At 39.6% G+C, this 27,713-nt stretch overlaps 1 protein-coding gene across 20 annotated transcripts in view; it reads right to left on the reverse strand.

Moving 5' to 3' along the window:
* LPP (LIM domain containing preferred translocation partner in lipoma) overlaps positions 1–27,713 on the reverse strand; it is a 727,525-nt gene that overhangs the window by 173,977 nt on the left and 525,835 nt on the right. For all 20 annotated transcript variants that reach the window (XM_070072379.1, XM_051859193.2, XM_051859192.2 and 17 more), the window contains one exon: positions 9,763–9,889. In XM_070072379.1, the coding sequence (XP_069928480.1) occupies positions 9,763–9,889 (127 nt within the window). The remainder of the gene's footprint in view (positions 1–9,762; positions 9,890–27,713) is intronic.

The following is a 27,713-nucleotide window of genomic DNA, read 5'->3' on the forward strand; positions in this document are numbered from 1 at the left end:
ATACTTGCAATATCCAGGACCAGGTTGAGGCCAGGACTCCAGAATTCAAGCTAGGTCTCCCATGTAGGTTGCAGGGACCCAAGTACTTGATCCATCACTTGCTTGCTGCCTCCCAGGGTTCACATCAGTGAAAAGATAGTATTGGAATATTGGAAGTAGAGCTGGGACCTGAAGTCAGGAATTCTAATATGTGATGTGGGCATGCCATGCGTCATCTTAACTGCTGCACAAAAAGCTCACCCTATCTAATTATTTTTAAGGGCAGTGTGTTGTTATCTAAATGTGAATAAGGTGAATCCAGATCTGGCTCCAAAAATGATCCTAACCTACTTTTTCACCTTTGTGAATAGCCTCACCATTCCTCTTCCTGCCATCAGAGACTAATTTGTATTCTTTATTCAGAAAGGAAATTTTGGCCATAGGGTTCAAAGTACTCCCAGTTGTATGCCCTTGAATGAGTCATTTGGGCTTTGGTTTTCTGGAAAATGAAGCACTGTCCTATATACTTTCTAAGACTACATTCTTTTCTACTATAAATTTATGATTCCAAATCAATGCTTACAAACACAGCAGCTGAATTAATTAAAAATTAACGTGGACTAAGATGGAACACATAAAATGCTTAGAATTATTATTTATTTAGTGCTGTAAACATATACTACTCTGAGCAAACATTTTACCAGAAGTCACAACCACAAAAGGAAATACATTTAATATGTCTCATTAAATTGAAACTTCAGATTCCTAGGACTCATAGATACCTTAAACAATATGCTACAGAGAAATAAAACCAAGAAACCCATTTTCCCCCCAAATCAATACAAGCTTTTCTCTAAACCACTCAATTTCTAATTTTTCTTCCATTGTGGTTTTGGGGTTTTTAATTAATTAGGTCATTTATCTGTGAAAACAAGATCCTAAAAATCTCAGGTTCCATCTGTACTGAAGGCAGCTGCCCATCTGGAGTCATACCCCAGTTTGTAACTGACAGGAGCACTTTGGAAACCATTTTCCAGCCATAAAATAATAAAAATAATGAAGTACAAATTACTTAGCATGTCTCAGTTGAGACTCTCTAAGCATTTTTCAAAGCAATCACATTGCTCCTTGTATAGATGAAAAAGCTAACATACAGAGGACGTGGACTGATCTATCTTATGGCCCCTGGCCGACCCAGCAACATGGTGCTGAGAGAGCATGCTGTGGTGAAAAGAGAACACAGTGTGGAGTCAGTAGGCCCGGCACCCAATGCGATTCTGCTTCTCACAGGTTCTATGCCTTGTGAAGGCAGTTGAGGGCACCAGGGAGTGAGGAGTCCCTTAATCAATCCAATCTTCTCTTTTTATCCTGTGCCAAATGGAAATAAACTCAGTCTGTTTTGTAGGGCTGCCATCTAACTCAAATGATATAACAAGCATAAAACGGCTTTAAACAGAACAATAAAAATGTAGTTGTAATCATATAAAATAATGATACTCTGGGAGTAGAACTAGAAATTGGATGCAAAACACTATCTTTAAGGCAAGTTGAAGCGACCAAGTCTTAGAATACCATAGCTGGACAGTACTTGCAAAATCTAATCTACTCATTCATCAGTTGCTTCGCTATCTATCACCATCTTCCCCAAGAAGGATTATTGAGGTTTGACCTAGACTTTTCCAAGGACTTTTTGCCGTCTGTTACAAGTTATTTTGTTGTATTGAATGGTAACTTGCCAGCTTCCCCTTACTTTCCTTTGTTGCTAAGTTTGGAATTACAAATATTAAGTTCTTTTTGTGCACGGCAGTCTTCCAACAGCAATCAGGCAGGGCTCCAGCTTTTCCTTTCTCTCTGTTTTAACCACACCTTAAGCCCCAGTGACTACTTTTTCTAAGCATCTTAGTGAAAGACCCCCGGACAACTCACTTCTCCACTGGTTCACCCAGTATGAAAAGGAAACAAACTATCATGCCCACTGTCCTGAGTACTCTGTGTCTATTGAGAAACACTAGCTGGACCTCCATTATCATCTCAATTGAAAAGACACCTGGCACCAAATATGGAGAGCTGAGGTTTTCAATAGCGTAATCCTAGCATATCCCTGCTCATGCCTTTTTTCCTTTCATGGGTTCCTACAGCCAGGCCCCTGCCACCTTATATCTTTCACTTCTGTCCAAATGTCCTTTGAAGGAACAAAGCCTAGTTCCACTAGAACAGACTCCTGGCTTTATGCAAAGATTCTCAATATTCCCCACTAACACTCAGAGATAAACAACAAAAATATATCTTTGATAAATGCCAAATTATGTGAAGAGAATTTACCTAGTGCTGCTTTGAAAGCATAGTGATTCTTCAAATAGCTCCCCAAACAATTTTGAGACTCACACACTTTAGTTTTTTTTAAAACAAGGAATAAGACAACACCATATGAACAATGCCAAGATAATTACAGCTTCATGCTTAAAAATATACTGTCAGATATTTTCAGTCCATTCTCAGATATATGACAACATCCCCTTCCAGAGATACTGTCTTCCAATAGTGCTGGCTTCAACTCTGGGATCTTCTTAAAACACTATTATTTGCTGATAATCATGCCATGGTCACAAAGATACACATATGGAAGGTTTCATATACAAACATGCTTTCACTTTCAAAATGAATGAAAGCACAAAACATAGAGGCTCTGGGTGCATAAATCAACACGGGAAACTCTTGCATAATTTCAAAGAGATGTGCTGAGTTATACAGAGACAAGCTCAAGTTTGTTTTATATTTTCCCCTCAAAATTGTGCTTAAAAAGTAAGCCTCAGAGCTGGTAACTAGCCCTGTAGTGTCCCCATTTTTTTTCAGTAATATACCTTTCTCACCCGTTCATTTCAATAGTTTAAAATTTTTTCTTGCTCCTGTTTTTAAGTTTGGAATTTACCCTAAATTATAATAACAAAGTTCATCATTCCTTGTTCCTCCCAAGCATCCATCACTGGACGTGGGGGTCTCCTTGATAATATACATACCTGTCTAGTTGTCCAGGGAAACAGGTTGCTCCAAGATTCAAGCACTTGAATCAAGGAATTCAGCCTTGCTACAGATGAACTGGGGTAAAGACCCACTGTCTGGTTAACTGAATTAGGTAAGAATTTTCTCCTACCTCCAAATTTATTCTGTCTCATGTCTTCTCTCTGTATGTCTGTGTTTAGTGGTCTACTCATTGATACCACTGTCAAAGGGAAGACAGGTGTGCAAGCTCAGGAAATCTGCTAAAATTTAAGGCCAACTAGAAGGCAAACACATACAGTATAGAGAGCTTATCTTCCTTTCCAAGACATGGGTTTATTCAATTGCTACATCATGCTTCATCCTTTATGGGATTTGTCTTACGTTGTAATACAACAGTCAGAATTTTTAATGATGGTAGACAGGTTCCATTAGTCATGGGCACACTAAAACTAGAACCTTTTCAGAAGAAATCATTTAAATAAAAAAACCATCTGGGGGAAAGCTGAGAGTTTCTGCTTATAATATTTTATCAAGGACTGACTTGAGAAAACAAAAGGAACTGTGACTATCAGTGATTTGCCTTTTCCCATGGTCAAAAGAAGGGGCATAGTTAGCCAACACAGTTGATAAGGAGGTATTGGACATTCTATCTTCCTACAGTATATATCCAAACCTGGCAAAAAACCTTTATTTAGTGTCCTGTTAATTTAGTGTCTTAATGATAGCTGAAATGCATTGCCAATGATACTGAATTCCAGACAACAAAACATGTGGCCTTGTGCAGAAGCAGTCCTTGCATCTCTCAAGTGAAGGGAAAAGATGAAATGAGACAAGAACAATCTATTCCCTTCTGCAACAGTAATGGACCAGAATGGACCAGATCAGAAAAATGGGTCCAGACCCATTTGGTTGTTTCTTTAAAAAGTGAAAACATTGCCAGATCCACCAGTCAGACTATGGCTGTTACTGGGCCTTTTAAACTTATATACCATTAGTTAAATATCAGCTTTTGTCAACACCATCACCAACAATGGTAACTGGTGTTGTGTGTCTGGTAAAAAGGAAGGAAACATATATAATACAGGGAAATTTCAAAGATCCACCACAGTCGTTAAAAAGTCAAGTTGAGAAGGTTTGGAACTGTGATAATTCCTTTGTGATAGGCTTTAATACATTTTGTGAAAGCCTGGTGTCTTTGTAGCTGTGCAGTTATAGCATCTCTAGTTGCTTTACCCCAAGGGCAGTCTGCCTTCCTTATAACATGCATCTAACTCTATTTATGCACATACATCTTTCTTTCTCTATTTCTATCTCTGTATCCATCTATCTACCTACCTACCTGTCATATCTCACTGCTTTAATGTGAAATGCAGACATAATCCACTTCACCATATATCTCAACATTTAGCTGCTTAAGAACAAGGATGTTTTCCTACATAGCTACAAAACCATTAACATACTCAAGAAAAATCGATATATTTTCTAATATATAGTTCATAGTAAAATCTTTGTCCCAAATCTTTAAAACCATTTTTTTTGACAGGCAGAGTTAGACAGTGAGAAAGAGAGAGACAGAGAAAGATCTTCCTTCCATTGGTTCACCCCCTAAATGGCCACTACGGCTGGTGCACTATGCCGATCTGAAGCCAGGAGCCAGGCACTTCCTCCTGGTCTCCCATGCAGGTGCAGGAGTCCCAGTACCTGGGCCATCCTCCACTGCCTTCCTGGGCCACAGCAGAGAGCTGGACTGGAAGATGAGCAACCAGGACTAGAACCCGGCGCCCATATGGGACGCAGGTGGAGGATTAACCAAGTGAGCCATGGTGTCAGCCCCTAAAACCACCTTTTTTTAAAATCCAGAATTCAATCAAGACTCTTGCCTGCTTTTGAATGGTAGGTCTCTTTAGTTCCCTTTAAATTAGAATTGTCTTTTATTCCACTGAGAATTTTGAAAAATACAGAAAAGTTGTCTTGAGGGCATTACATGGATTTTTAAATGTTCTAACAGCTGTATTGGAGTTACATATTTCATCAAGACTTACACAGGTGATACTGGCATACTTTCTATATCATATCAGTTGTCCCATTGCTGGTGATGCTAAATTTCTCACCCATACAGATCTCATCATTGTAAAGGCACCTTTCATTCTTTGTACTTATATCATCTGTGAGGTGACTTATTAATACTTTCAAGCATATCATAATTATAGTCATTCTTTGAATATAAAAAAACTGTTAAAAGTGATGAAGGCTCCATAAAAACAACAACAATATATTCTTGAATTATTCTACTAAAAGAAATAAGAGGAAGAGCATGAAAAGAAAGTAAAAGGACACAGAAAGTCTACTCTGTTGACACCATTTATCCACATTTTGTTCCTTTCGGTGAAAATGCCAGCATTAAAAAGAAAAAGTGACAGGGAAAGAAAATAGGTTATGGGCATTCGCTGGGGCTAGGAATGGTATCTCAAGAGCAAGATATTCTTCTAAAGTCATGCTTGGCAATGCTCTTTCCAGCCCAGAATAGGCCTAAGATAAAATTCTAGTAGTGTACAAGAGAAGACTTTATCTCTTTTGGGTCAGGCAATGTGGATGTGCACATATTTCTATATAATCTTCCTTCTCTCATCTTCAGGCAGACTTATGGACTCTTTCTTCTATGGTAACATGGTGCCCTGGTCAGACTCAACACAGAGCTGATAACAGCAATGAAATCTTTACCCATGTGCCTCTCCTGCTGTTCGCTGGGGACTGTAAACTCTGTGTGGGCACAACCTCTGCATCTGGTATCCCTAATCCCCAACGCGGTGCAGACCCAGAGGTGCCTGGGCAATGTTGAAAAAGTAGAGCAGGAAATAGCAGGTTAACAAGGCCTTTGCCTCTTGACTTCACTTTGCCAGGAAGAGGCAGAGTCGGCCTTCAGTCAAGGCACTTGGCTCTGGAGCTCATTGTCTTTACCGGCATCCATGGAACAGCTCCTGGGGCATCTGATCACAAAGTGGGTGGATTCATTCTAGGAGATTAAGTCTTTTAGCCAGAATTTGAGATTTTTCCATATTAGGTCCAATGTACTTCTCCAGCCTATTACACAGTATTTGCTATTGATCACATGGGTGTTTTGCTCCACATTTTTTTTTATTCCATGCTGTACTAACATTCTCCTCAGTAGAAATGACCATACTTTTCTATTTGTTGCAACTTCTAAATCTCAATTAGCACAATCTAAAAGACTTACTAAAGGCTAACTACTCCTTAAATATCTTTACATTCCTGTTTCTGGATGTGCTCTATTTTCTAAGTTCTCAAAGAACACTGGCTGAACTTTGATTTGGCCACTTGTCACTTTCTGTCTTGTGTATGGTAAAATGCTACAACAGACTAAAAGCACTTTTCAAGACAAAACCCATATCTACCTGCTGGACCACCTAATAGAGTAGCCTGAACATAATGGGCACTTAGATGTTTCCCTCAGACAATAAATTTTCCCTGAATAATCCTGGCATCAAGTTATATATTATTCAACCTATTTGCTTAAAAAATACCCATCCCTTATTTTCTAACCCCCCAAAACTAATGTCTACAAACCCTCTTCTAAACATATAGCTGGGCTAGCTTTTACTATCCTCTACAGTGTAGTATAAATGTATATACCTAGAGCCTGGTTTATAATCCAGCACACCAATATATTGCCCAATTTTTTTTCTTTTTTTTTTTACTTAGTAAATATAAATTTCCAAAGTACAATTTATGGATTACATTGGCTTTCCCCCACCATAATTTCCCTCCCACTCGCACCCCTCCTATCTCCCGCTCCCTCTCCATTCCATTCACATCAAGATTCATTTTCAATTATCTTTATATACAGAAGACCGATTCAGTATATATTAAGTAAAGATTTCATCAGTTTGCACCCACACAGAAACACAAAGTGTAAAATACTGTTTCAGTACTAGTTATAGCATTACTTCACATTGGACAACACATTAAGGACAGATCCTACATGAGAAGTAAGTACACAGTGACTCCTGTTACTGACTTAACAATTTGACACTCTTGTTTATGACATCAGTAATCTCCCTAGGCTCTAGTCATGAGTTGCCAAGGCTATGGAAGCCTTTTGGGCAGAGCCCAAATTTTTTTTTTTTTTTTTTTTTTTACCATTTTTGTGCCTTCGTTTCCCGATTTGGAAATGATGATAGCATGTACTTTGCAGCATTCAGTTTTTCTCTAAGGATGACATGGTTAATCCCTATACAGGACATAAAATACTGCTGTCATAGGATAACCACTCACTAAAAGCCATTTTTCTACATTCCCTTTCAGGATCACTGATCACAGTTTGGCAACAATTATTTACCACTGGGTGACATATATACTATTGTTGCTATGATCTAAAGTTTAAGTATTATTAAAGAGTTCCTAATGGGCATATCTTATTTTCAAAAATAACCTGCAAGTTCCAAGAACATGGTAGAACTTTGGTTCTTGAGCATATTCTTTAAGCCAAAAATGTGGCTGAGTGCTTTCTATAAATATTTTACTCAGTAATAGTATAGCTAGTTTTTATTCCCATAATTACAGATATAAAAATGAAGGTACAGAGGCAGTAAGACATTTGTTCAAGTTTTCTAAGCTTGTACATAGTAAAGACAATTCTTGAAGGCAAAAAAATTAATTTATAGCTGTTTCCCTGAGTGTTCAGTTACATTCATTAACACAATTAACTATTAACACAATTACTATCTATGTTCAGCTTTCCCTATTGCTATATCTTTGGTTGCTATGATACTTGTAGCAAATATAAGTAAGCTAGCTTTTCATTTTAGTATAGCCTAATATAGACCTCATTGTTCACTTTTTTTTTAGGGGGGGGCAGGAACTAGTCTTCCCAGTATGCTGTGTAACACTAAGAACTTATTCCTTAGGTCAAATTCTGCTTTGGTACTCATTATCCAAACTCTTGTTACTCCCTACCCCAACCTCTAGTAATGAACATTTGTATTCAGATAGAGTTTTTTTAAGCTCCCTCATATGAAGGAGGACATGTGGCATTTGTCTTTCTGTGAATGGTTTGTTTTACTTAAAATGATGTCCTCCGGGTCCATCCATTTTGCTACAAATGACAGGATTTCATTCTATTTTCTGTTGCTGCAGAGTATGCCATTGTGTAAGTATACCACATTTTCTTAATGTACTCATCTGATGATGGACACCTTGGCTAATTCCATATCTTGGCTAATGAGGATGGTGCTGCAATAAACATGGTGGAAGTCTCTTTGATATAATAATTCCATGATTTTTCAGATACATACCCTGTAGTGGAATTGTTAGATCAATATGGTAGTTCTATTTCTAGTTTTAAAAAACATCCTTGATGTTTTCCAGGATTTAATCAGTATACATACACCCAACTGAATTTTGACAAAGATGCCAAGAAACCACAGTTGAAGAAGGGTGTAGTCTGAAATGGTGCTATCAAAACTGGATATACTTCAGCAATTAGATTCCTGCCCCTCGCTATACACAAAAATCAATTAAAGACAGATCAAATACCTAAATGTAAGACTTGTAATTATGAAATTTCTGTAAGAAAACATGGGAGACTTCAGGACCTTGGAGTATGCAATGATTTTCTGGCTAAGACCTGAAAAAGCACAAGCAATAAAAGTAAAACTAGACAAATGACATTATATCCAACTCAGAAGCTTCTACACAGCTGAAGATACAATCAATAGAATGAAGAATAGGAGAAAACATTTGTAAGCTACTTATCCCATAAAGGATTATTACCCAGAATACATCAGGAATTCAAAAAACTCAACAACAATAAAAAGCAATCAATCCAGTTAAGAAATAGACAAAAGACCTGAACAGACAGTTCTCAAAGGAGGAAATACAAATGGCCAAAAAGAAAAAAAAAAAAAAGGACTCAATTTCACTTGATGTCAGGGAAATGCAAATCAAAACCACAATGAGATATAACCTCACCCCTGTTAAAATGGCTATTATCAAAAAGACAGAAAATAACAAATGCTGGGAAACATCTGGAGAAGAGAGAGCTCTCATGCACTGTAGGTGGGAATGTAAATCAGCACAGCCACTATGGAAAACAGTATGGGGAATTCTTCAACAACCAGAAATAGAACTTCTAAAATTTGTTGTTTTTGACCTAAGTTTTCTTATACCTCTTATCACTTTCTAGGTAGACAAATAACTATTTCTGTCCTTGTTTTATCTTTTCTAAACAATTGCAACCTCCCTGAGGCAGGTTTTTGAGACCACAGTGACCCATGATTTATACATCAACTAATGGACTGGATACATTAACTATCCACAGTTACTCACAATTTGGAGGCAGGAGAAGTTAAACGTATTTTCCTGGACTTAGGGAAAGCATTAGAGGACAGAGTTCAGCCAATACTCAATTCCACATTTTATGCATAAATCTTTAGACAAGGGAGAAACCTAAATGTACACAGACACCCTATTTCTGCCTAATAGGAAGCTAATAAGCTGTCAAAAATTGTCTTAAAATCAGATTTGTACCTCAGCCAACTCTAAGGACCACTGAGATAGTACTACAGGGAAGCAGGCATTCATGGCAGTCTTCCAGTGCAATGCCTGGCAGTGCTCTGTGGTATGCACATGTACATCAGCTTCCATGCATCCAGACCGCAATTTCTCATCGGTGTAGTTGGTATGGTTGATAACACTGCTCTGTAATTAAGAAACAAAAGCACAAAAGGACCTTTACTTCAGAAATCTGCTCTAGGCTCCACTCACCAAAGTATTCTTCAGAAGGTGGATTGTCCATGTCATACAGCATCTTTTTGGTCAGGTGCTCAAGCTCATCTTCTGGACGAAATGAAGGGGGGACAGATGCAGGCCCCATTGACACTGTGTGTCCACCCTGGAAGGCAGAAAGTACACAGTTATTTAGTTGCAAACTATTTATCAACCAAGGCAATCAGCCGGATCAGGTAGTGTTCACAACAGTAGAAAAATGGCAGGAATTTGCTGTTAGGAGACCTGAGTTTTAGGCCAAATCACTCTATTCATTTGCCTTATCTAGATTAGTCATCTAGCACTCCTCTGGCAATCCTATTTACAATAGAAGGACTCTATTTTGTTCAACAATATCTAAGCAGTCAACACACACCGTTGTATGTTTACTAAAAAAAGAACAATTCAGCCTCTCCCTCTTATGGACTTTACAGTCAAGTGGGAGGTATAGGCATATTAATGACTAAAGAGAAAACAGCTAGAGAAAGCACAAGAAAGGGTGTTGGTGGGGACCTTTCACCTAGCCTGAGAGGAAGACTTCCTGAGTTGATACAGCATTGAGGATCAGGACTTGTTCCAGCTAATGGACAGGGGACATACAGGTAGTTTCTCACATTCAGGTGACATTAGGAACTCCTGTCAGTTGTGCATTTCTGGACCACATATAAAGCTTGAGATAGGAAATGAGATGAATCTTATCAAGTACAGGGGCCCAGAAAGTGAAGGGCCTTTTGTTCCAGTTAAGGAAGTTGAGTAATTTTCTTCCCCCATCACCCTTAACAGTCAGATATCAAATGGGGATGATAAGTCAGTAGCGTTGACAATGGGCTAGGTGGATGAGCCAGGAGAGCCATGTCAGATGAGACAGCATCTGAGATAATGGAACAAGAATACAAAGTGTGTAGAGAAAGAAGGAGGTCAGATGTTAGGTGTAAAATAGCTTTGTGTTATGTAAATAAAAGGGCATTTATTATGCTTTTCTTTGCCGATATTGTAACTGACTATTTCCAACATCCTGCTCTGACATCCATAATCAAAGTGTTACAAAAATAGAAACACTTATTAAAAGCTTAGAAATGATGATGTCCACCATGGCTAATGGGCATAGATGTCGACTGGGAATGCTTTTACCTTGATGTTTATGCATTTTTAAAATAATTGGCTAAGAGTTTCTCTTTTCAGAATAGTGTACATGGATCAGTTAAACAAGACCAAAAGCTGCATGTTCATTCTCCCATTATTCAACTATATCAAATTAGTTGTCAGCTATGAAAACCTCATCAAAAATAAATCCCAGTACAAACATTATTCTTACTATAAAAGCAATAATTATAAGATGGATATTAATCATTTGTGTGAGGTCTAATGCATGAAATGCCTTCTATACACCTGTGAGAATGTTTATTGGTATGTATTTGACCTTTTCTGTCTAGTAATTTTTCAGTTTTCTAAAATGTACAAAAAGTTGGAATCCAGATATGCAGAGTGAAAAGACTGTAAATCATTTATGCTGCTCGGTAACCTTAGTCTTGGATTTTATTTCATTATTGGATGATGTAGATTGGAGATCACAAAGTAGGGAATGAACTTTAGCATATGTCAGGTGACAGAGAGAAGAAACAGAGCTGCACGCCTGGATCTGAGTATTATGATGCCAATCTCTTCACATTGTGAGATGTGAAAAACGAGACCCAGAAAGACCAGGGCAGGGCTGGTAATGATTTTGATGGTAAAATCAGGGTAAGGTGCCATCCTAGACTCGCTCATTTATTCAATGAGCATTAAAATATAAATTTAGGGCATCCTCTAAACTGCAACGTTCAATTGATTTTTAGAGCTGCTGTGAGGATTATAGGAACCCTTGAGTCATTTATTCTCTTGCATATTTGTTTACCCACTCATTCTCACAATGGCTACTTTGTATACCTTCTGTAACACCAGGTAGGGACACAAAGACATTTTTGCCTTTGGGAGGAGAAGAGTCTAAGGAGGGTAAGAAATAGACACAGAAATAGACACTTAGGAAATGCATAGCATATTGGTGGCAATGTGCATGAATATGAACATTGGGTGACTGGCAGGTATTATTAAATTTTAAATTGCATATACACTATCCACCTCCAGGAAATATTATTCAGAAATACTCTTAAGTACATAAAATCATGTGACCACGGTTAGTAAACAGGATTCATATTTGAGAGAAATAGGACTAAAAAGTAACCCTGGTATTAACCATCAAAGGGATGAAATAAATAGACAATGATTGTCAGACGCATTGTAAATCTCTTTGTAGAAACATGGAAAGATGATCATCACAGCTTAATAAATTAACAAATCCAGTTGTAGAATAAATGATTGTCCCATGTTCATAAAGTAGCTATAGTTTAGTTACTCACAGAGACAGGAAACATGTCTGAAAGAACAGACACTGAAGTGTTATGGGGGATTACCTCTGGGGAGCATAATCCTAGGGGTGGTCACTTCATAAATTCATGTAGAATGTTCCAATCCATGGAACATAAGTTTTTAAACATGACTACTTCAAGTGACAGAGGCATGCTGTACACTACACACATCCCAGAGTAGGCTTCTAACCCAGGTCAAGTGGGAGACTTTAATTTGGTGGTTCAGCATTTAGGTTTGGAAGGGTGGAGAGATAGGATGAAGTAATCACTGACAAGCCTCAATGGGGTGTTTAGGGATTCTCTTTGAGTCAGGGGTCCTAGGCCTTCGATGATACCATGAACAATGAAGACTCTTATGACCTAAACTCCCTTTTGGCAGAAATGGCATCCATAAAAATGCACAAAAATTTACAATTTCAAGAAGGTTACACACTATCAGGAACACAAGTGCATGTTTTCAGGAATACAGAGACAACACAAAGAATGTAGGGATTTTCATCAGGTGTAACATCTAGTTAGATCTTTCTGGAGTACATGGTAGAAGAAAGAGACAGGAATGACATGGGGGTGTTTATCATAATATGTTCATGGCAGAGCCGGTAAAGGGATGTATCGTAGCAGTGGTGCTATGGCTGGAGATAGAAATTTAATTAGGATGCTAATTTGGTACCTTTAGGTAAACTTGTCAAGCCTTCAGATTTTGTTTTGTACAATGGGCTTGCCCATAAAAACCTGCTAGTCTTTGTGAGAACTAAAGTGAGATAATCTACATCTCATGCTATATAGAACTTAAATACTACAGATCATTTCAATAAAGGGGCTCTTGGAATGTCTCCAACTGCCTCTGAGGGAGGGGATTCTCCCAGTTCAGGTAACAAAAGTGACAACAAGGATGGTGAAGTGATCTACATCTTTTCTCTAGGTCTGTAGTAAAGGGAAACTTGATCTGACTCCAAATTCCATGCATTTATTTTGCCACCAGACATTGCTTCCAATAGAGAAAGTCCTATTTTCTAGTACCTTTCATATGTAATAGTATCTCTAATAAGAATTATGCTACCTACTTTAATTCAGTGGACAACTACTAAAGAACATCTGATAATTCTTGCTTCAGGTCTTGGAGTACACATCCAGGGAATGGACACAATTTATTTTTACCTAAGCCTAATTTATTTGATCCCTCCCCCCTGTTTTAAATAGTTTTTACTTATATAAGGGGAACAGATTTTGTGTATTTCATATATAAAGATCCAGGGGCATAGCTGATGCTCCCACCCACACTTCTCCTTCTTTCCCTTTTTATTTGAATTTTTTTTACAAGGACATACTTTGTTTACTTTATAATCATAAGTGTAATCCTTCAATATCTAAAGAATTGTGTCCCCTTTCAGTGCACACAAATGTAGCAAGGAGGCCCAGACTGGTCTCTATAAATTTAAGCCAGAAGACCAGATGTCACCCTTATTATTTACATTTGGAGTACAAGTCTAATTTCAAAGTACTTCATCAGTGTTTTTTAAATTTTAAGAAAAATTTATCATTCTTTTTATCTTCCGAATACTTTCTTTTGGCTTGCCATTTTGTTTCTGAAATAACAAAATTGGGAAAGCTCTTTTCTTTTGGATTTTATATTTTATAAGCTGCTACTCATGGATTCCTTGTATGTCTTAGGAGGAAAGACCACATGAGGCCATTTCTTCCTGTGTCTTTATTTGGTTACAACATCCCTAACCCCACATTCACCCCAGTGCCTAATACTTAGCACTCCTGGAGTACATGTGGATCCTGGATCCTCAGTTATGAGAAGGATCACACCAAGGAAGACAGGCAAGGGCTTTCTCTCAGTGTTTATGTCCTCTAAGTTTCATCATTTTTAAAAGAGAAATCGTCCCCTAATAATTTCTCTCTCCTAGCTTAACTTAGGACTCAATATATAACTGTGCTGAAATTATTTTTTAGTAACCAACTTCTAGCATCGTGTATGGGGAATAAAACATAATTGAAAACTGGGGTGACAACTTGACTCTCACTGGGATTAAACATGACAATAGGTCTGATCTGATTTCATCATCATTTAAAAAAAATCATCTATTATTTTTCACTTTATGTTTCTGTGTGGGAGCAAACTGTTGAAATACTTACTTAAGGTATACTAAGCTGATCTTCTGTATATTAAGATAATCGAAAATGAATCTTGATGTGAATGGAAGGGGAGAGGGAGTGGGAAAGGGGAGGGTTGTAGGTGGGAGGGACGGTATGGGGGGGAAGCCATTGTAACACATGAGTCGTACTTTGGAAATTTATATTCATTAAATAAAAGATAAAAAAAATCAAATAACCATAAAAAAAAAAAAAAGAAAACTGGGGTGAGTATTGGAAGGTGTGAACCAATGGAAAAAAGGAAGACCTTTCTCTCTCTCTCTCTCTCTCACTGTCTAACTGCCGGTCAAAAAAAAAAAAAAAAAAAAGCAGAAGTGGGGGAAAGCTGAGCAGCACATTAGCACATTCACTGTGGCACAGTATTCTTCATATGTGCACGACCATTTCCAAAGCACTCACTTGCATGTAGCTGTCATCTCAGATGCTTATGCACAGCCCTGTGTGACACGCAGTCCTATTTTATGAATGAGGACATTGAAGCTCAAGAAGATAAGTGAACCACACTGCATGACTGTGCCACTGCTGAAAAATGGCAGAACCTGATCGAAGCCCGGGTTCGCCAAGTTGGGTGTATTTCTGCTACACTGCAAGGCTTGTAGAGTTCCAACACATTTCTCTAAGTCCTTCAAGCTCCACTAATGGCTTTTAGTCTACTGACTCCATTGTCTCAGCACAGCTTTTTTTTTAAGAAGAGAAGTTTACTGCTAGATAGCAAAACAAAGGCACTGTGAAACAAATATAAACAAAGCCTCCGGGCTTTTCTACGCAAAATAAATTCTTATAAGGGTCACTATTAATCACTAATATGTATTCTTTGAAACCTTTGAACTTTGAAAGGCAAAATAACACGATGTTATTCATTGGTAAAGTTATCAAGTATAGATTTCAGGAGTTCTTCAATTTTTTTTTTTTTTTTTTTTTTTTTTTTACAGGCAGAGTTAGACAGTGAGAGAGAGAGACAGAGAGAAAGGTCTTCCTTCGGTTGGTTCACCCCCCAAATGGCTGCTACAGCCAGCGCGCTGCGCTGATCCAAAGCCAGGAGCCAGGTGCTTTTTCCTGGTCTCCCATGCAGGTGCAGGGCCCAAGCACTTGGGCCATCCTCCACTGCTTTCCCGGGCCACAGCAGAGAGCTGGACTGGAAGAGGAGCAACCGGGACAGAACCAGCTGCCCCAACAGGGACTAAAACCCCGTGTGCCAGTGCCACAGGCGGAGGATTAGCCAAGTGAGCCGCGGCGCTGGCCAAATTTTTCTTAACATACCCTTCCCTAAGGGATTTCCAGGTGCCAAGAATTATAGATAAAGTCAAATTATTCAGAGTTCCTTCTTCTGACAAGTCACTGGAATAGAGACACAAAAACAGAGAATTGTAATAAAGTGTAAGCAGTAAAGCAACACTACAAACCCAGTGCTCTGAATTCAGAGAAAGTTGCCAAGAAGAGATGGCAACTTAGTCTGATCTTGAAGGATGAACTGGTTTTCTCCAGAGAAAGAAAGGGAAGGATGGAAGAAAAGGAGTAGAGAGAGGGAGAAAGAGGACGAAATGGGGGAGAGGGTGGGGAAGGAAAAAAAGGAAAGATATTCCAAAAATAGAGTATATAAAACACATGTGTAGCAGAAAACTACTCAGAAACAGAGCGGAAATAAGGCCAGGGCAAGGCTAGGGAGGTGGACTGTGGTCAATGCCAAAATTCTGTTCTAGCTAAGAGGATGTCACTAGGAGATTCGAAACTTGGGGATGCCTTTATTATAGTCAGGCTTCTAAAATAAGAACACTGGGAAACAGCATCAAACACCAAGGCCTTCAGAACAAAAAACAAGCCATTATCCTGCTATTGCTGAACAATGAATAGCTAATATGTTTAAAGAGGTCTCTCTAAGCAAAGTATAGCAGAGACTGCTAACTGTACCACCCAATCTGTTTCCTACTCTTTCTGGGCACATAGCGAGAACACATTTCCCACTCCACCTTGCAGTTAGACGTGGCCATGTGAGGCACCAGGAAAAGGAAGCCAGGGCCCTGAGCTACCTCATTGAGCAAAGCTGTCCACTCTCCATGCCGGCTGGCTGGCCTGTTTCAGTGGAGGGACTGGGAAGAAATACACTCAATGGTTAATGGCTAAAGGTCTTGGGAATGTGAGTGGTTTATATTCTTTCTTTATACACATATATGTATTTTCCTTTTCCTACAATAAAGGTTGTTTCTCAAATGGAAAATATACATGCTTCTGCCACCATTTTTTCTTTGCTATTGCTAGGCTCTCCTTAGGGACACAGGTGATTGTCATCAAGGAAGGACTCAATAAGATGCCAAATTTACAGCCAAATTTGGGTCTAAGGCCCTGGTAAATGGCAGGAGTCGGAGTGTGTAATAACGAGGACTGGTTTTGGCAAACAAAATATGCATGGAGAGATTTCTTTGTGAACAAGTAAACTCCGCCAGATTAAGAATAATACTAATAGCAATATTCATCTTATTTATGTAATAACATTTGGTGGTGTTTGAAGTGTTTTATATGTTCTTACCTAGGAACCCATAATTACAGAAGACCTGACTACTTAAATCTCTTTAATCTTAGTTGCACCTTTAACTTGCCCAGAGATTTTGATCAAATCATTTCCTTTTCCTGGGCCTCGGTTTCTTTATGTGCAATATGATATTTTCAAAGACTCCTTTGATTATACTGTATCACATTTTTGCATCCATAATATGCAGGGTGCCTGCTATTACCCATGGTTAGGATGAAATTGTAGAATTTATACTTATGGATACTCCGTAGTCTATAAAAACCAATGCACTAAGTGGAAACCTCATTTTTTAGAGATTTCCATTTCTAACGGGATATAAGCCACCTGTCAGCATCCCCTGAAGCATCCAGAACTTCACTCAGCATTCTGAATCTGAGTAAGCAGTGGGCAGTTCACAAGGTTTCTGCAGCCTACTTTACTTTCACTACACTGGGTTATGAAATCCGGAACATAAGAAGGTTAACCACCTAATCCTAATACTGTCCCTTCCTTTGGTAGAGAGGAAAAAAATCCCATCACCTTTCTAAAGAAGAAAAAGCACCATCAAGACCTGCACTAAAATGCAAATGGTGAAGACTCTGCCTTCATTCACTGCTCTTGCAATTAGAAGAGTTAAATAGATGTGCAAAGTCTTTCTTTTTTTTTTTTAAACAAATGACTCCCTAGTAGCTGTCACCACATCAGCCTCCTGCCTCCAGAGTTGCTCTGACGCTCACCTTGCTATGGTCATTGTCCTCCCTTCAGTCCTTACTTGCGGCTTGGTTCCTAGTTACATGGTGCTAGATAGTTTGAATTTAGTGCAAAGCTGAACCTTACCAGAAAAGCAGTGCCCAGGCAGATAAAACCTCAGGAATAGGCAGCCAAGATATTCAGGAAGATTACATGATAATGAATACTCTATCACTCTGGGTACCAGAGCTGCTCATTTTTCTTGTCCATTTGTAATGATGTACAAGAGGTTCCTTCTCTCAGAGGGAAAATAACTTCAATTATGTGTTCTTGAAAAAAGAAACATTAAAATTATCTTCTTTTCAAAAGGTAGAATTAGTTCCATTTTAGAGCTGAAAGCCTGCCAGAAAAAAATATATTTCTGATATTTTCATCCCCCCACCCCCAACACTTAGCTGTGTCAAGTTTGCAGTTTGCAGTTTCCTCTGACTGTTCCCACTGTCTGCCTCTCACTGAATTATCATATTTGACTCTCCATGTCTCACCATTGAAAGGAAGAAGGACCCTGCGGCCAGGGACAGATGTCTTAGTGGACACTATTCTCTTTCATACTAAAAGCAATGCACCACAGAGTACTAAAGGGGCAGCACAGACTTTTTTAAATATTTATGTTATTTATTTTAAAAGACAGGGCTACAGAGAGAAGGTAGAGACAGAGAGAGAGCTCTGTCTTCCATCTGCTGGTTCACTCCCTCAAATGGCCGCTATAGCTGGAGCCGAGCTAATTCAAAGCCAGGAGCTTCTTCCAGGTCTCCCACGTGGGTGCAGGGGCCCAAGGACCTGGGCCACCTTCTACTGCTTTCCCAGGCACATTAGCAGGGAGTGGGATTGGAAGTGGAGCAGCTGGGACTTGAACCAGCACCCGTATGGGATGCTGGCACTGCAAGCCTGGGCTTTAACCCACTGCACCCAGTGCTGGCTCTGGAACTGATTCTGAATGGAAATCTTTAGCAAACATTCTTCTCCACATCACTGGAGTAGAAACCCATGCACTTGGTTATATTCTAAATTCCATTTCCTTAAAGAATGAATGGTAAGGGTACAAAGAGGTAGACCCCTAAATCATGACTTTAAAAGTTTAAGTTTGATTCTAGTTTTGAAACCCACTGCAGTCAGTCTTAAACCTTCCAAAGCTTGATTTTCTTCCTTTCTCATATTCCTTGTTTCATGTCAGGTGTTGAGGCCTCCAGATCATCCTTCTCAAGCCAAATTTGGAATCATCACCGAAGACCGATGATGCTCAAGGATAGCAGGGTGGAGTCAGGGCCAGGAGCCCACGAAGGGGATTGCAGTGTTTGCATCACACCTACCTCTTTCCATCTCTGTGTGTCAAGACAGCTCAAGAATATCCATGTGTGGAGTGTGCTGGCTTAGTTCTCATTTAAATGTCAGGAGTTTGTATTTCTATTATTGATTTTTTTCATACATAAACTGGAGGATAATATCCAATTCCTACAAAGAAGCTTTGTAAAATATTAAGCTTAAATAAATGGCAGTTACAATTACTAAAAGGCACAGTTTAGAAGTCAAATGAAGGTAATTTTCTTCTTGGAAATGGAATTATTGCAGAGTATGGTCTCCATTTTTTCCTTTTTTTTTTTTTTTTTTTGACAGGCAGAGTGGACAGTCAGAGAGATAGAGAGAAAGGTCTTCCTTTGCCATTGGTTCACCCTCCAATGGCCGCCGTGCTGCAGCCTGCGCACCACTGATCCAAAGCCAGGAGCCAGGTGCTTCTCCTGGTTTCCCATGGGGTGTAGGGCCCAAGCACTTGGGCCATCCTCCACTGCACTCCTGGGCCACAGCAGAGAGCTGGCCTGGAAGAGGGGCAACTGGGACAGAATCCGGCGCCCTGACTGGGACTAGAACCCGGTGTACCGGCGCCGCTAGGCAGAGGATTAGCTTATTGAGCCACAGCGCCGGCCAAGTATGGTCTCTCCAGTAACTCTTCACTTTCTTATTTGCTGACCAAGTGCTTCAGTGTGGTGTACCTGAACTTACATTGTTGTTTTAGCAAGTAATGCAATTACTCTGAGTACCTTTAACTATATACTTGGAAATTTGTAACATTTGGTCAATGCATGATTTACTGGATTTCCTAATTTTTGAATTTTCTATATCCTAACCTTTGACACCAAAAGTTAAAGAGTAAAAGGCAGCTCATGTTTGGCTATTTAGAGCAGACCAGCCTCCCCTATGCTTCCCTAGTGGAATAAGCTCCAAGCAGACAAGGTACAGCTACTGATGCTATCCAGACTGGTAGGCAAGAAGTAGGAAAGGAGAAGAGTAGGTACCCCAGGTCCTCAGGGTCAGAAAGAGGCTAGCTAGGTAAGATACCTCTTGCCAACTTAGAAGTTTGCTTTTCCAGACTCAGATTGGCAGATGTCCTGAACAGCACTCTGGCCTCAGAATCAGCCCTTAAGGCATTTTGATCTGGCTTAAAAGCCCATGAGAGTTTTGCAGGCATGGAAAGCCAAGACACTCTGGCAAAAAAACAAAACAAAACAAAACAAAACAAAACAAAAACAAAAAACAAAAAACAAACAAAAAAAAAAAACACACCTAAATGAAAGATCTCTGTGAGCAAGATTCCAGCGGAAAGAACGGGCCATCAAAGAAGGAGGTACCTTTCTCTGAAGGGAGGAGAGAACTTCCACTTCGACTATGGCCTTGTCTAAATCAGATCGGAGTTGGTGAACTCAAGAGGCTTCCATAGCCTTGGTAGCTGATGACAAGAGCCTCGGGTGATTACTGACATCATAAATAAGAGAGTTAATTGCTAAATCAACAATGGAAGTCACTGTGCATTTACTCCCCATGTAGGATCTCTGTCCTTAATGTGCTGTACTATGTGAATTAATGGTAAAACTACTACTAAAACAGTTCTCTATACTTTGTGTATCTGTGTGGGTGCAGTCTGTTGAAATCTTTACTTAGTATATACTAAGTAGATCTTCTGTATATAAAGATAATTGAAAATGAATCTTGATGAAGAATGGGATGGGAGAGGGAGTGGGAGATGGGATGGTTGTGGGTGGGAGGGTGGTTATTGGGGGGAAAAGCCGCTATAATCCAAAAGTTGTACTTTGGAAATTTATATTTATTAAATAAAAGTTTTTTAAAAAAAGAAGTTTGCTTTCCACTGTGCCTTCCCTCTGTAGCAAGAGGGCTCTCCTTATAGAAAAAAGCAATTGTTTCTGTGAAAAGTTCTCTATTTGCTCTACAGGACACTAAAAGCCCTATGACTAAAATCTGTATTTGCTCTTCCTCACTTATAGGATTGTTGAATGGTTTGCATATGGGACTTGACATAACAGATGCAAGAGAACTAGGACACATTATTTCCCTAGGCTGGCTTTACCTCAATAAGATTCATAACATAAGGGTTTGGGAAATGGAACAAATTTGTTCAAGGTTCTGTTTCTACGTATGGGTCTTTGCTGGATCCCATTGACACCAGGCAGTGACTTCCCTAGAGAGGACACTGCATTTTCATTTGGGTGCCTGGAATCATGCAGGGTTTCCCCCCCCCCCCAGTTGGGAAAATTTTCCCACAATGCACAATAATCTATGCACTGATTGACAGGAAATCTGGTCTCAGTCAGGAGCTCCATTGTTAATAAAGTTCTACTGAAAGACAGCATAGTGTTTCCTTTAGCAGCACTCTAGCCCTGACTGTGGGTCTAATTCTATGTCTGTTCAAGATGGGGCTTTGCCTTATTTTTACATATTTAGATTATCTCACAATTCTTGACATTATAATGCTAAAAATGGGAAGATATCAAAATAGTGCATTTGGTAATTACAAATACACAAAAAATACATATCTAGGGGCTGGTGCTGTGGAGCAGAAGGTTATCCTGCTACCTGTGATGCTGGTATCCCATAAGGATGCTGGCTTGAACCCTGGCTGTTCCACTTTCAATCCAGCTCCTGCTAATGCACCTGAGAAAGCAAAGGAAGATGGCCCAAGTGCTTGGGCACCTGCACTCGTGTGGGAGGCCTGGATGATGCTCTAGGCTCCTGGATTTGGCCTGGCCTAGCCCTGGCTGTTGCAGTCATTTGGGGAGTAAGTCAGCGGATGAAAGACGGATCTCTCTGTCTCTCTCTCCCTCCCTCTCTACCTGTAAGATACATAAATAAATCATATATATGTATATGTGTGTGTGTGTGTATGTCCGACTGAATGTGTCTAGGTAAGTATAAGAAACAGACACTAGAAGGAAATATACCAAACCATTACTAAATCTGATGTCAGAATGGTGGGATAAGATTAATTTATTTTCTTTATAAGAAACTTGATAAAATATGATATTCAAGTCTTTTTTTTTTAGTATTTTCAGGTATCAAGCTGGGAGAGAATGCAGATCCCAAAGTGTAGACAAGTTGAAAAAAAATTGAAGGCACCTAGACTTTCAATCTGATATGCACAAAAACACTTTCCTACTGTTCAAGCTGTTTCTATTTAGTGGGATTGACAGATGCCTGAACGTGACACAAGACACTGAAATAACATGCAAATCAGTTTTCGGTTCTAACATGCAAATACGATACTTGGCACATCACTTTCCATGGCCGAGGTAAATTTCTGTTTTTGACTTTTTCGTGGGAAATGCAGACCAGCAAACAAATGGTTAACTCCTCAAATTTCACCTAACACAAGGTGGTTTTCATTTGAGTCAGAGGGTTTCTTGCTCAGTGATCCAAGGCACCAGGATGCAAAGAAAGGGCACATGTTTTGTTCAAAAACAGTGCCACCCTTGGCAAACAAGTCCCCCTTCTGACAGACACACTGATCACAGTGGCTTTCTGGGTCTCAGCGGGGAGGCAAGTGAAGTGCTTAAGTGAGAATAACAGGAGAAAAAAAAAGATGCTTGACCTGTGAAAATCAAATCAAAGTGGCTCAACATGCTGGGGAGATGAGCTTTTAGTCAGAAGCAGAAAGAAGGAGAAGCCACAAGTCCTTGTTTCTGCAGTTTTTGAGCAGAGGAGAAAACTGTAATGACTCTAGTGAAATCTAAATTAAATTATCCACAAATACTAGTAATTAGTTTGGCATTAAGGTATTCATCAAAACATGAGGATACATCTAGTTTGCGGAGTTTATAATTCAGTTAGGAAATCAAGACATATGAGGAAGAAATAAAGCAAAGGCCAACATCGAATGTTGATATAATCAGCTTGGCTGAGTGGCTTAAGAGCATAGGATCTGGGGTCTGCTTGCTTGGGTTCAAATCCCAGGTGCACTACTTAACAAAGGCGGGATTCAGGAAGACATGCTTCATTTCACTAATTCAAACATAAAATGAGGTCAAAAGGATTTATCTCAGGAGTTAAAAGAGATGGTCCATATAAACCATGGGCTGCCTGCATCCATTAAGAAATTACTATCTTTGAAGATAGGCCATCCTGTATACATAGTATGCAAGTGTATCAATGGGTGAAAACAGATTCATAGAAGAGAGAGCTTTCACTGCGCTGAAGTGTTCCAAATGTGTGCCAGGATGACGCGGGGCTTGAGTGAGGATGCGAACAATGCCCAGAATTCAGAGGTGCACAAGTGGAATGTTCTACTCCACCATGGGATGGTCCTTTTCAGTCAAAAAGGAACCCGCACAACACTCACCCTCTAGGTCATCTAACAGTTTCTAACATTTTAGTTTTGTATAAAGAAATAAATCAAGGCAGTCGTCTGTTAAGTGACTATATTAGAAAGCTTAGCCAAAATCACGCCCATAGAGACAGGCAGATCCAGGAGTTAAATACGAGCCTTCTGATGCAGGCTCAGTATTTTTCCACTAATTTACAGTTGCCTCTATATATTCATTTAGAAATATGAAACTTACATGATCTATCGTAAAGGTTAATCAAGACAGTCAACCTCACTGATTAAAGCATGATGCTAATTATAGCAGAAGTTGGAGACCAATGTGGCCCCTTTTACCTTCAGAAACACTGATTGTGGGATAATGGAGAAGCTGTGGGCTTCGGAAATAGAACAGGGTCATTCAAATACCAAGTGCTACCATTTATTTTAGATAACATTCCACAATTTTCAAAAAAACTTATCCCAGCATTAGCCTCTTCATCTATAAATGGTGTGGAGGGAGCAGGCAAGGGAGAGGGGATGGATGCTCCATTGGGATCCACCATGAGTGATGTCTGAGATTATGCACGGCTGTGCTAATATTTAACAGTGTCTCATGATGACTTGCATTAGATGCTCACACACTGTCTGTGGAATCAGAGCCATGGCAGGCAGGTGGATAAGAGAACAGGAATGACTTAATGTCAACTGTCTGCACATCAGCAGAGGGGGAAAAAGATCTGACTCTTATACTGAATCTAAAGTCTAGGATCATTGCATATTTCTAATTGATCACCAACCATGCTTAAAATAGGAAATTTATCCCTTTCTCACAAATTCTAAAATGTAGAAACACATAGGTGATTAGTTTACACACTTACAATTTATGAGACTGAAAGTAAGGTAGACTGAGTGCTTAGCAGGTGCCACCCAATATCCATAACACTTCTATTAAGCAACTTTCAAAACCACCAGATGAGCCTCATTAGGTTGTAACTCTCTTGATTTTACAAATAAGAACAGTGCAGCACAACACCACTCAACAGTAACTGGGGAACCTGGGATTTGAATGCAGTCCTCAGCTCCAGAATCTGACATTTCCTGACAAACTATGTGCCTCGGCTGCTCGATTCACTGTATATTTTTCAGTGGGACTGTACAACTCATCTGCTTAGTTAGAGGAATTTAATCACATATTACAAAGTCTTGAACTATCAACAGAGATTTCTTAGGGCCAAATGCTACTGTTAGGCTAAAATATTTCCACTGTTACCAAAACAGTAATGAATTTTATAACAAGCAAGCCAGGTCATTTGATGCAGGTGGTCTGAGGACAAAACTTTGAAATTCATGACCATTTTTTATGTCTTCACTCATTCAGCAAAAGTAGTAGAACTGCTATTCAAAAACTTCCTTTACCAATTACACATACAAACTGAAGGGTTAATGATAAATCTTAAAACAGTAAAGGAAGTAATAAATACTGCTGTGCCAGGGAGGTGGACAAAGGTAAAAACATGTAAAAGACACTAATATTCTTTTCCTATGAAAGGCAAATGATGGGGAGTGGGGAGCGGAATGCAGCAGCTAAGATGCTGATCGGAATACCTACATCCCACATCAGAGTGCCTGGGTTAAGTCCTGGCTCCACTTCAGATGGACCTTCCTGCTAATGCAAAACCTGAGACAAAGCAGGTGATGGCTCACGTACTTGGATTCCTGCCACCCACATAGGAGACCTGGGTTGAGTTCTCAGCTGGTTTCCCCCCTGTTTTTGCAGGCATCTGAGGTGTGCACTAGCTGATGGCAGATCTCTGTCTCTTTTTATGTCTTTATTTTTCAAATAAAATGAAAATAAAAGAAAAATTTTATAAAAAGCTAAGACAATGCCATATCATAGTGACTGAAGTGATAAACTTTTTCTGATGAGTTCTGCCCTAACCATGAAGATAATACTAAAAGACATTCTGTTCTGCAAGTGCAAGAAGTTAGGCCTCTCCAAAATGTGGAAAGCAACCCTGAATTCCTTGCGCTCCAGAGTTCAGAGATAGAAGGGACATAAAATCATCTACTGGTGGATGGATCCCATCATTTATCTATTTATTATTTTTAAGATTTTATTTATATATTTGAGAGATAGAGTTACAGACAGTGAGGGGAAGAGTCAGAGGTCTTCCCTCCACTGATTTACTCCCCAAATGATTGCAATGGACAGAGCTGCGCTGATCCGAAGCCAGGAGCCAGGAGCTTCCTCCCGGTTCCCCACGTGGTTGCAGGGGCCCAAGCACCTGGGCCATCCTTTACTGCTTTCCCAGGCCACAGCAGAGAGCTGGAATCCTATCATTTATAATAAGAGGATCGAGAGCTGAGGTGGGGAGCTCAGTTGTCCAAGTTCATCAAGAAAACAAGAGGTAAAATCAAGGAGAAAACTCTGATCAGAAAAAGATGTCTAATTCAAAACTAGTTCAGTCCTTTTTGCACAATGAAAGATTCACTCACAGCAGTGACACATTCTTGATGCCCTATAAAGTATGCACATTTTTGGCAAAAATTTTGGGAGCCCTAATATACATTTCTGCAGCATTCTGAGATCCCGAGATGGAAGTTGCTATAAAGTGAAAATCACTGCTGTTATTCTCGGCGAGCCTACACAGACTGACAACAGCTGGTGCAGACAGATGTGATCCACAGAGGACTCTGTCAGGCTGTGCTGGAGCCATCCCCCTGCAGCTTTCCTTTTCCTCGACTAACTCAGGATGTTTCTCCTCAACCTATGCCGTCTTCCTGGGCTGCCCAGTGCCGCAGGTGAGTTCAAAGCTCTAATCACGCTGGCTTCAATCTTTTCTCTTTCCCTTTTCTCTTGACCAGGACTTCTGTATGACACACATTTCAAAGAGAAATACTTCTGTCACCCATGGGTATCTTCTTGACTTGGGTCTTATTCAATGTCTGGAAGTTACAATAACAGTACTGATGGGCTCACTAGCTTGTACATGCATTAACTCCTTTGAAATAGTCCAAGGAGATAAGCACTTTTGCTACCTCACTTTACAGACAAGGAGATTGAAACACACTGAAGCTAAAGATCTTGTTCAAGGTCACACTACTGGGATGAGAAAGAGCTAGGATGTGGACCCAACCATGTTGATTCTAGCAAGTGCTTCCCACGTTCTGGTAACTAGCGACTAAGATCAAGAAGGACTGGATCCAAGGTGTCCCTCTAATCAGACTGAAATGCATTTGATGTAATTAAGTGTCATAAACATACAAAAGGTTATTATTATAGCACAACCATGCATATCATCAAAACCTCCATGTGCTTCCTCATCTCTATCATTCTAACTGTTCTGGGCAATAGGTAGGAACAAGTTATTACTGGCTTTATTCTTTTCATAATCAACAAATGTAATGCAGTGACTGACCCGTGTCATTCAATACTATGGTGACCCCCATGACAATGCTGAATGTTATGGACTCAGCTCTGAGTGCTTCTTGAATATAAAGAAGAGTTTTTATTTTTTTTTTAAAGAGAAGAGCAAGTAAGTAAATGTTACAATACATCAAGTCTGTGAAGGATAACATTGTGTCACTTATAAGATGCAATCTAGCCAGCTTGTAATTAACACAAAAACTAAATATAACCAAGGAAAAGATTGTAAATAATGCATTTAATCCAAGTATACTTACTGAGTGCCTAGAAGGTGTTATCCTAAAGAAACTCATCAGACATGAGCCCTGACTTCTAAGAGATGCGGTAGGAAACAGCAGACATACAGAAATATGCATTAATCCAAGGTGAAATGTCAGATGCTATCAGAACATGGGGAAAGAGAAAGAGGAAATAGTTGTGGTTGTGGCCATGAAGGGATACTCACAAGAGAAGGCAACATTTGAATTATGTCTTGGACAAAGGTGGAATTAAGATGTCTAAAGAGGTAGTGAGAATATTTCAGGTGAAGATACACAGAAGTGCATACAAGTGAGTCAACTTGAGAAGTTAGCATCTTTCATTTTGGGAACACACAAATATAAGTGACCTCCCACTCTTATATCCTTCTATGCTCCTTTTTACTTGTTTCATGGTCTGTGCCATGCATAAAGAGGTCAGTAATATTTTAGTGAAGGTGAGGAAACTCTGCTGGCCAAGACAACCCACACAGGAGGCTGCATGGGGGAGCTGTCTGCAGATCACCCTAGGACCCTGGCACAGATGTTGCATGGCAGACTCAGGCAAACATTACTCACTAAAATGTGTGCTTCTTAAAAGTGATTGCTTTAATGAGAGGCTGAAGCAAATGGGGATCAAAGTGCCTGGTGATTTCTGATGCTAACAACTCAATGTTCCGAAGGTGAAGAAATACTGGCGCCCTGGGATTTTGCTGTAAGGCTAGACTGACACATGATGGGGGAGAATCATAATGGAAGTTGGCTTTTTAGCAGGTTCCATTGAGTTGTGGAAAGTGTTTTTTATGTGCTGTCTTTACATAAAAGCTTAGCTGTGAGTTTCCAAGAGGACTGTGGATTGCGCATCCACTCCTTAGGCACC

Source organism: Oryctolagus cuniculus, chromosome 4 (assembly GCF_964237555.1).
Source record: "Oryctolagus cuniculus chromosome 4, mOryCun1.1, whole genome shotgun sequence".
Classification (NCBI taxonomy): domain Eukaryota; kingdom Metazoa; phylum Chordata; class Mammalia; order Lagomorpha; family Leporidae; genus Oryctolagus; species Oryctolagus cuniculus.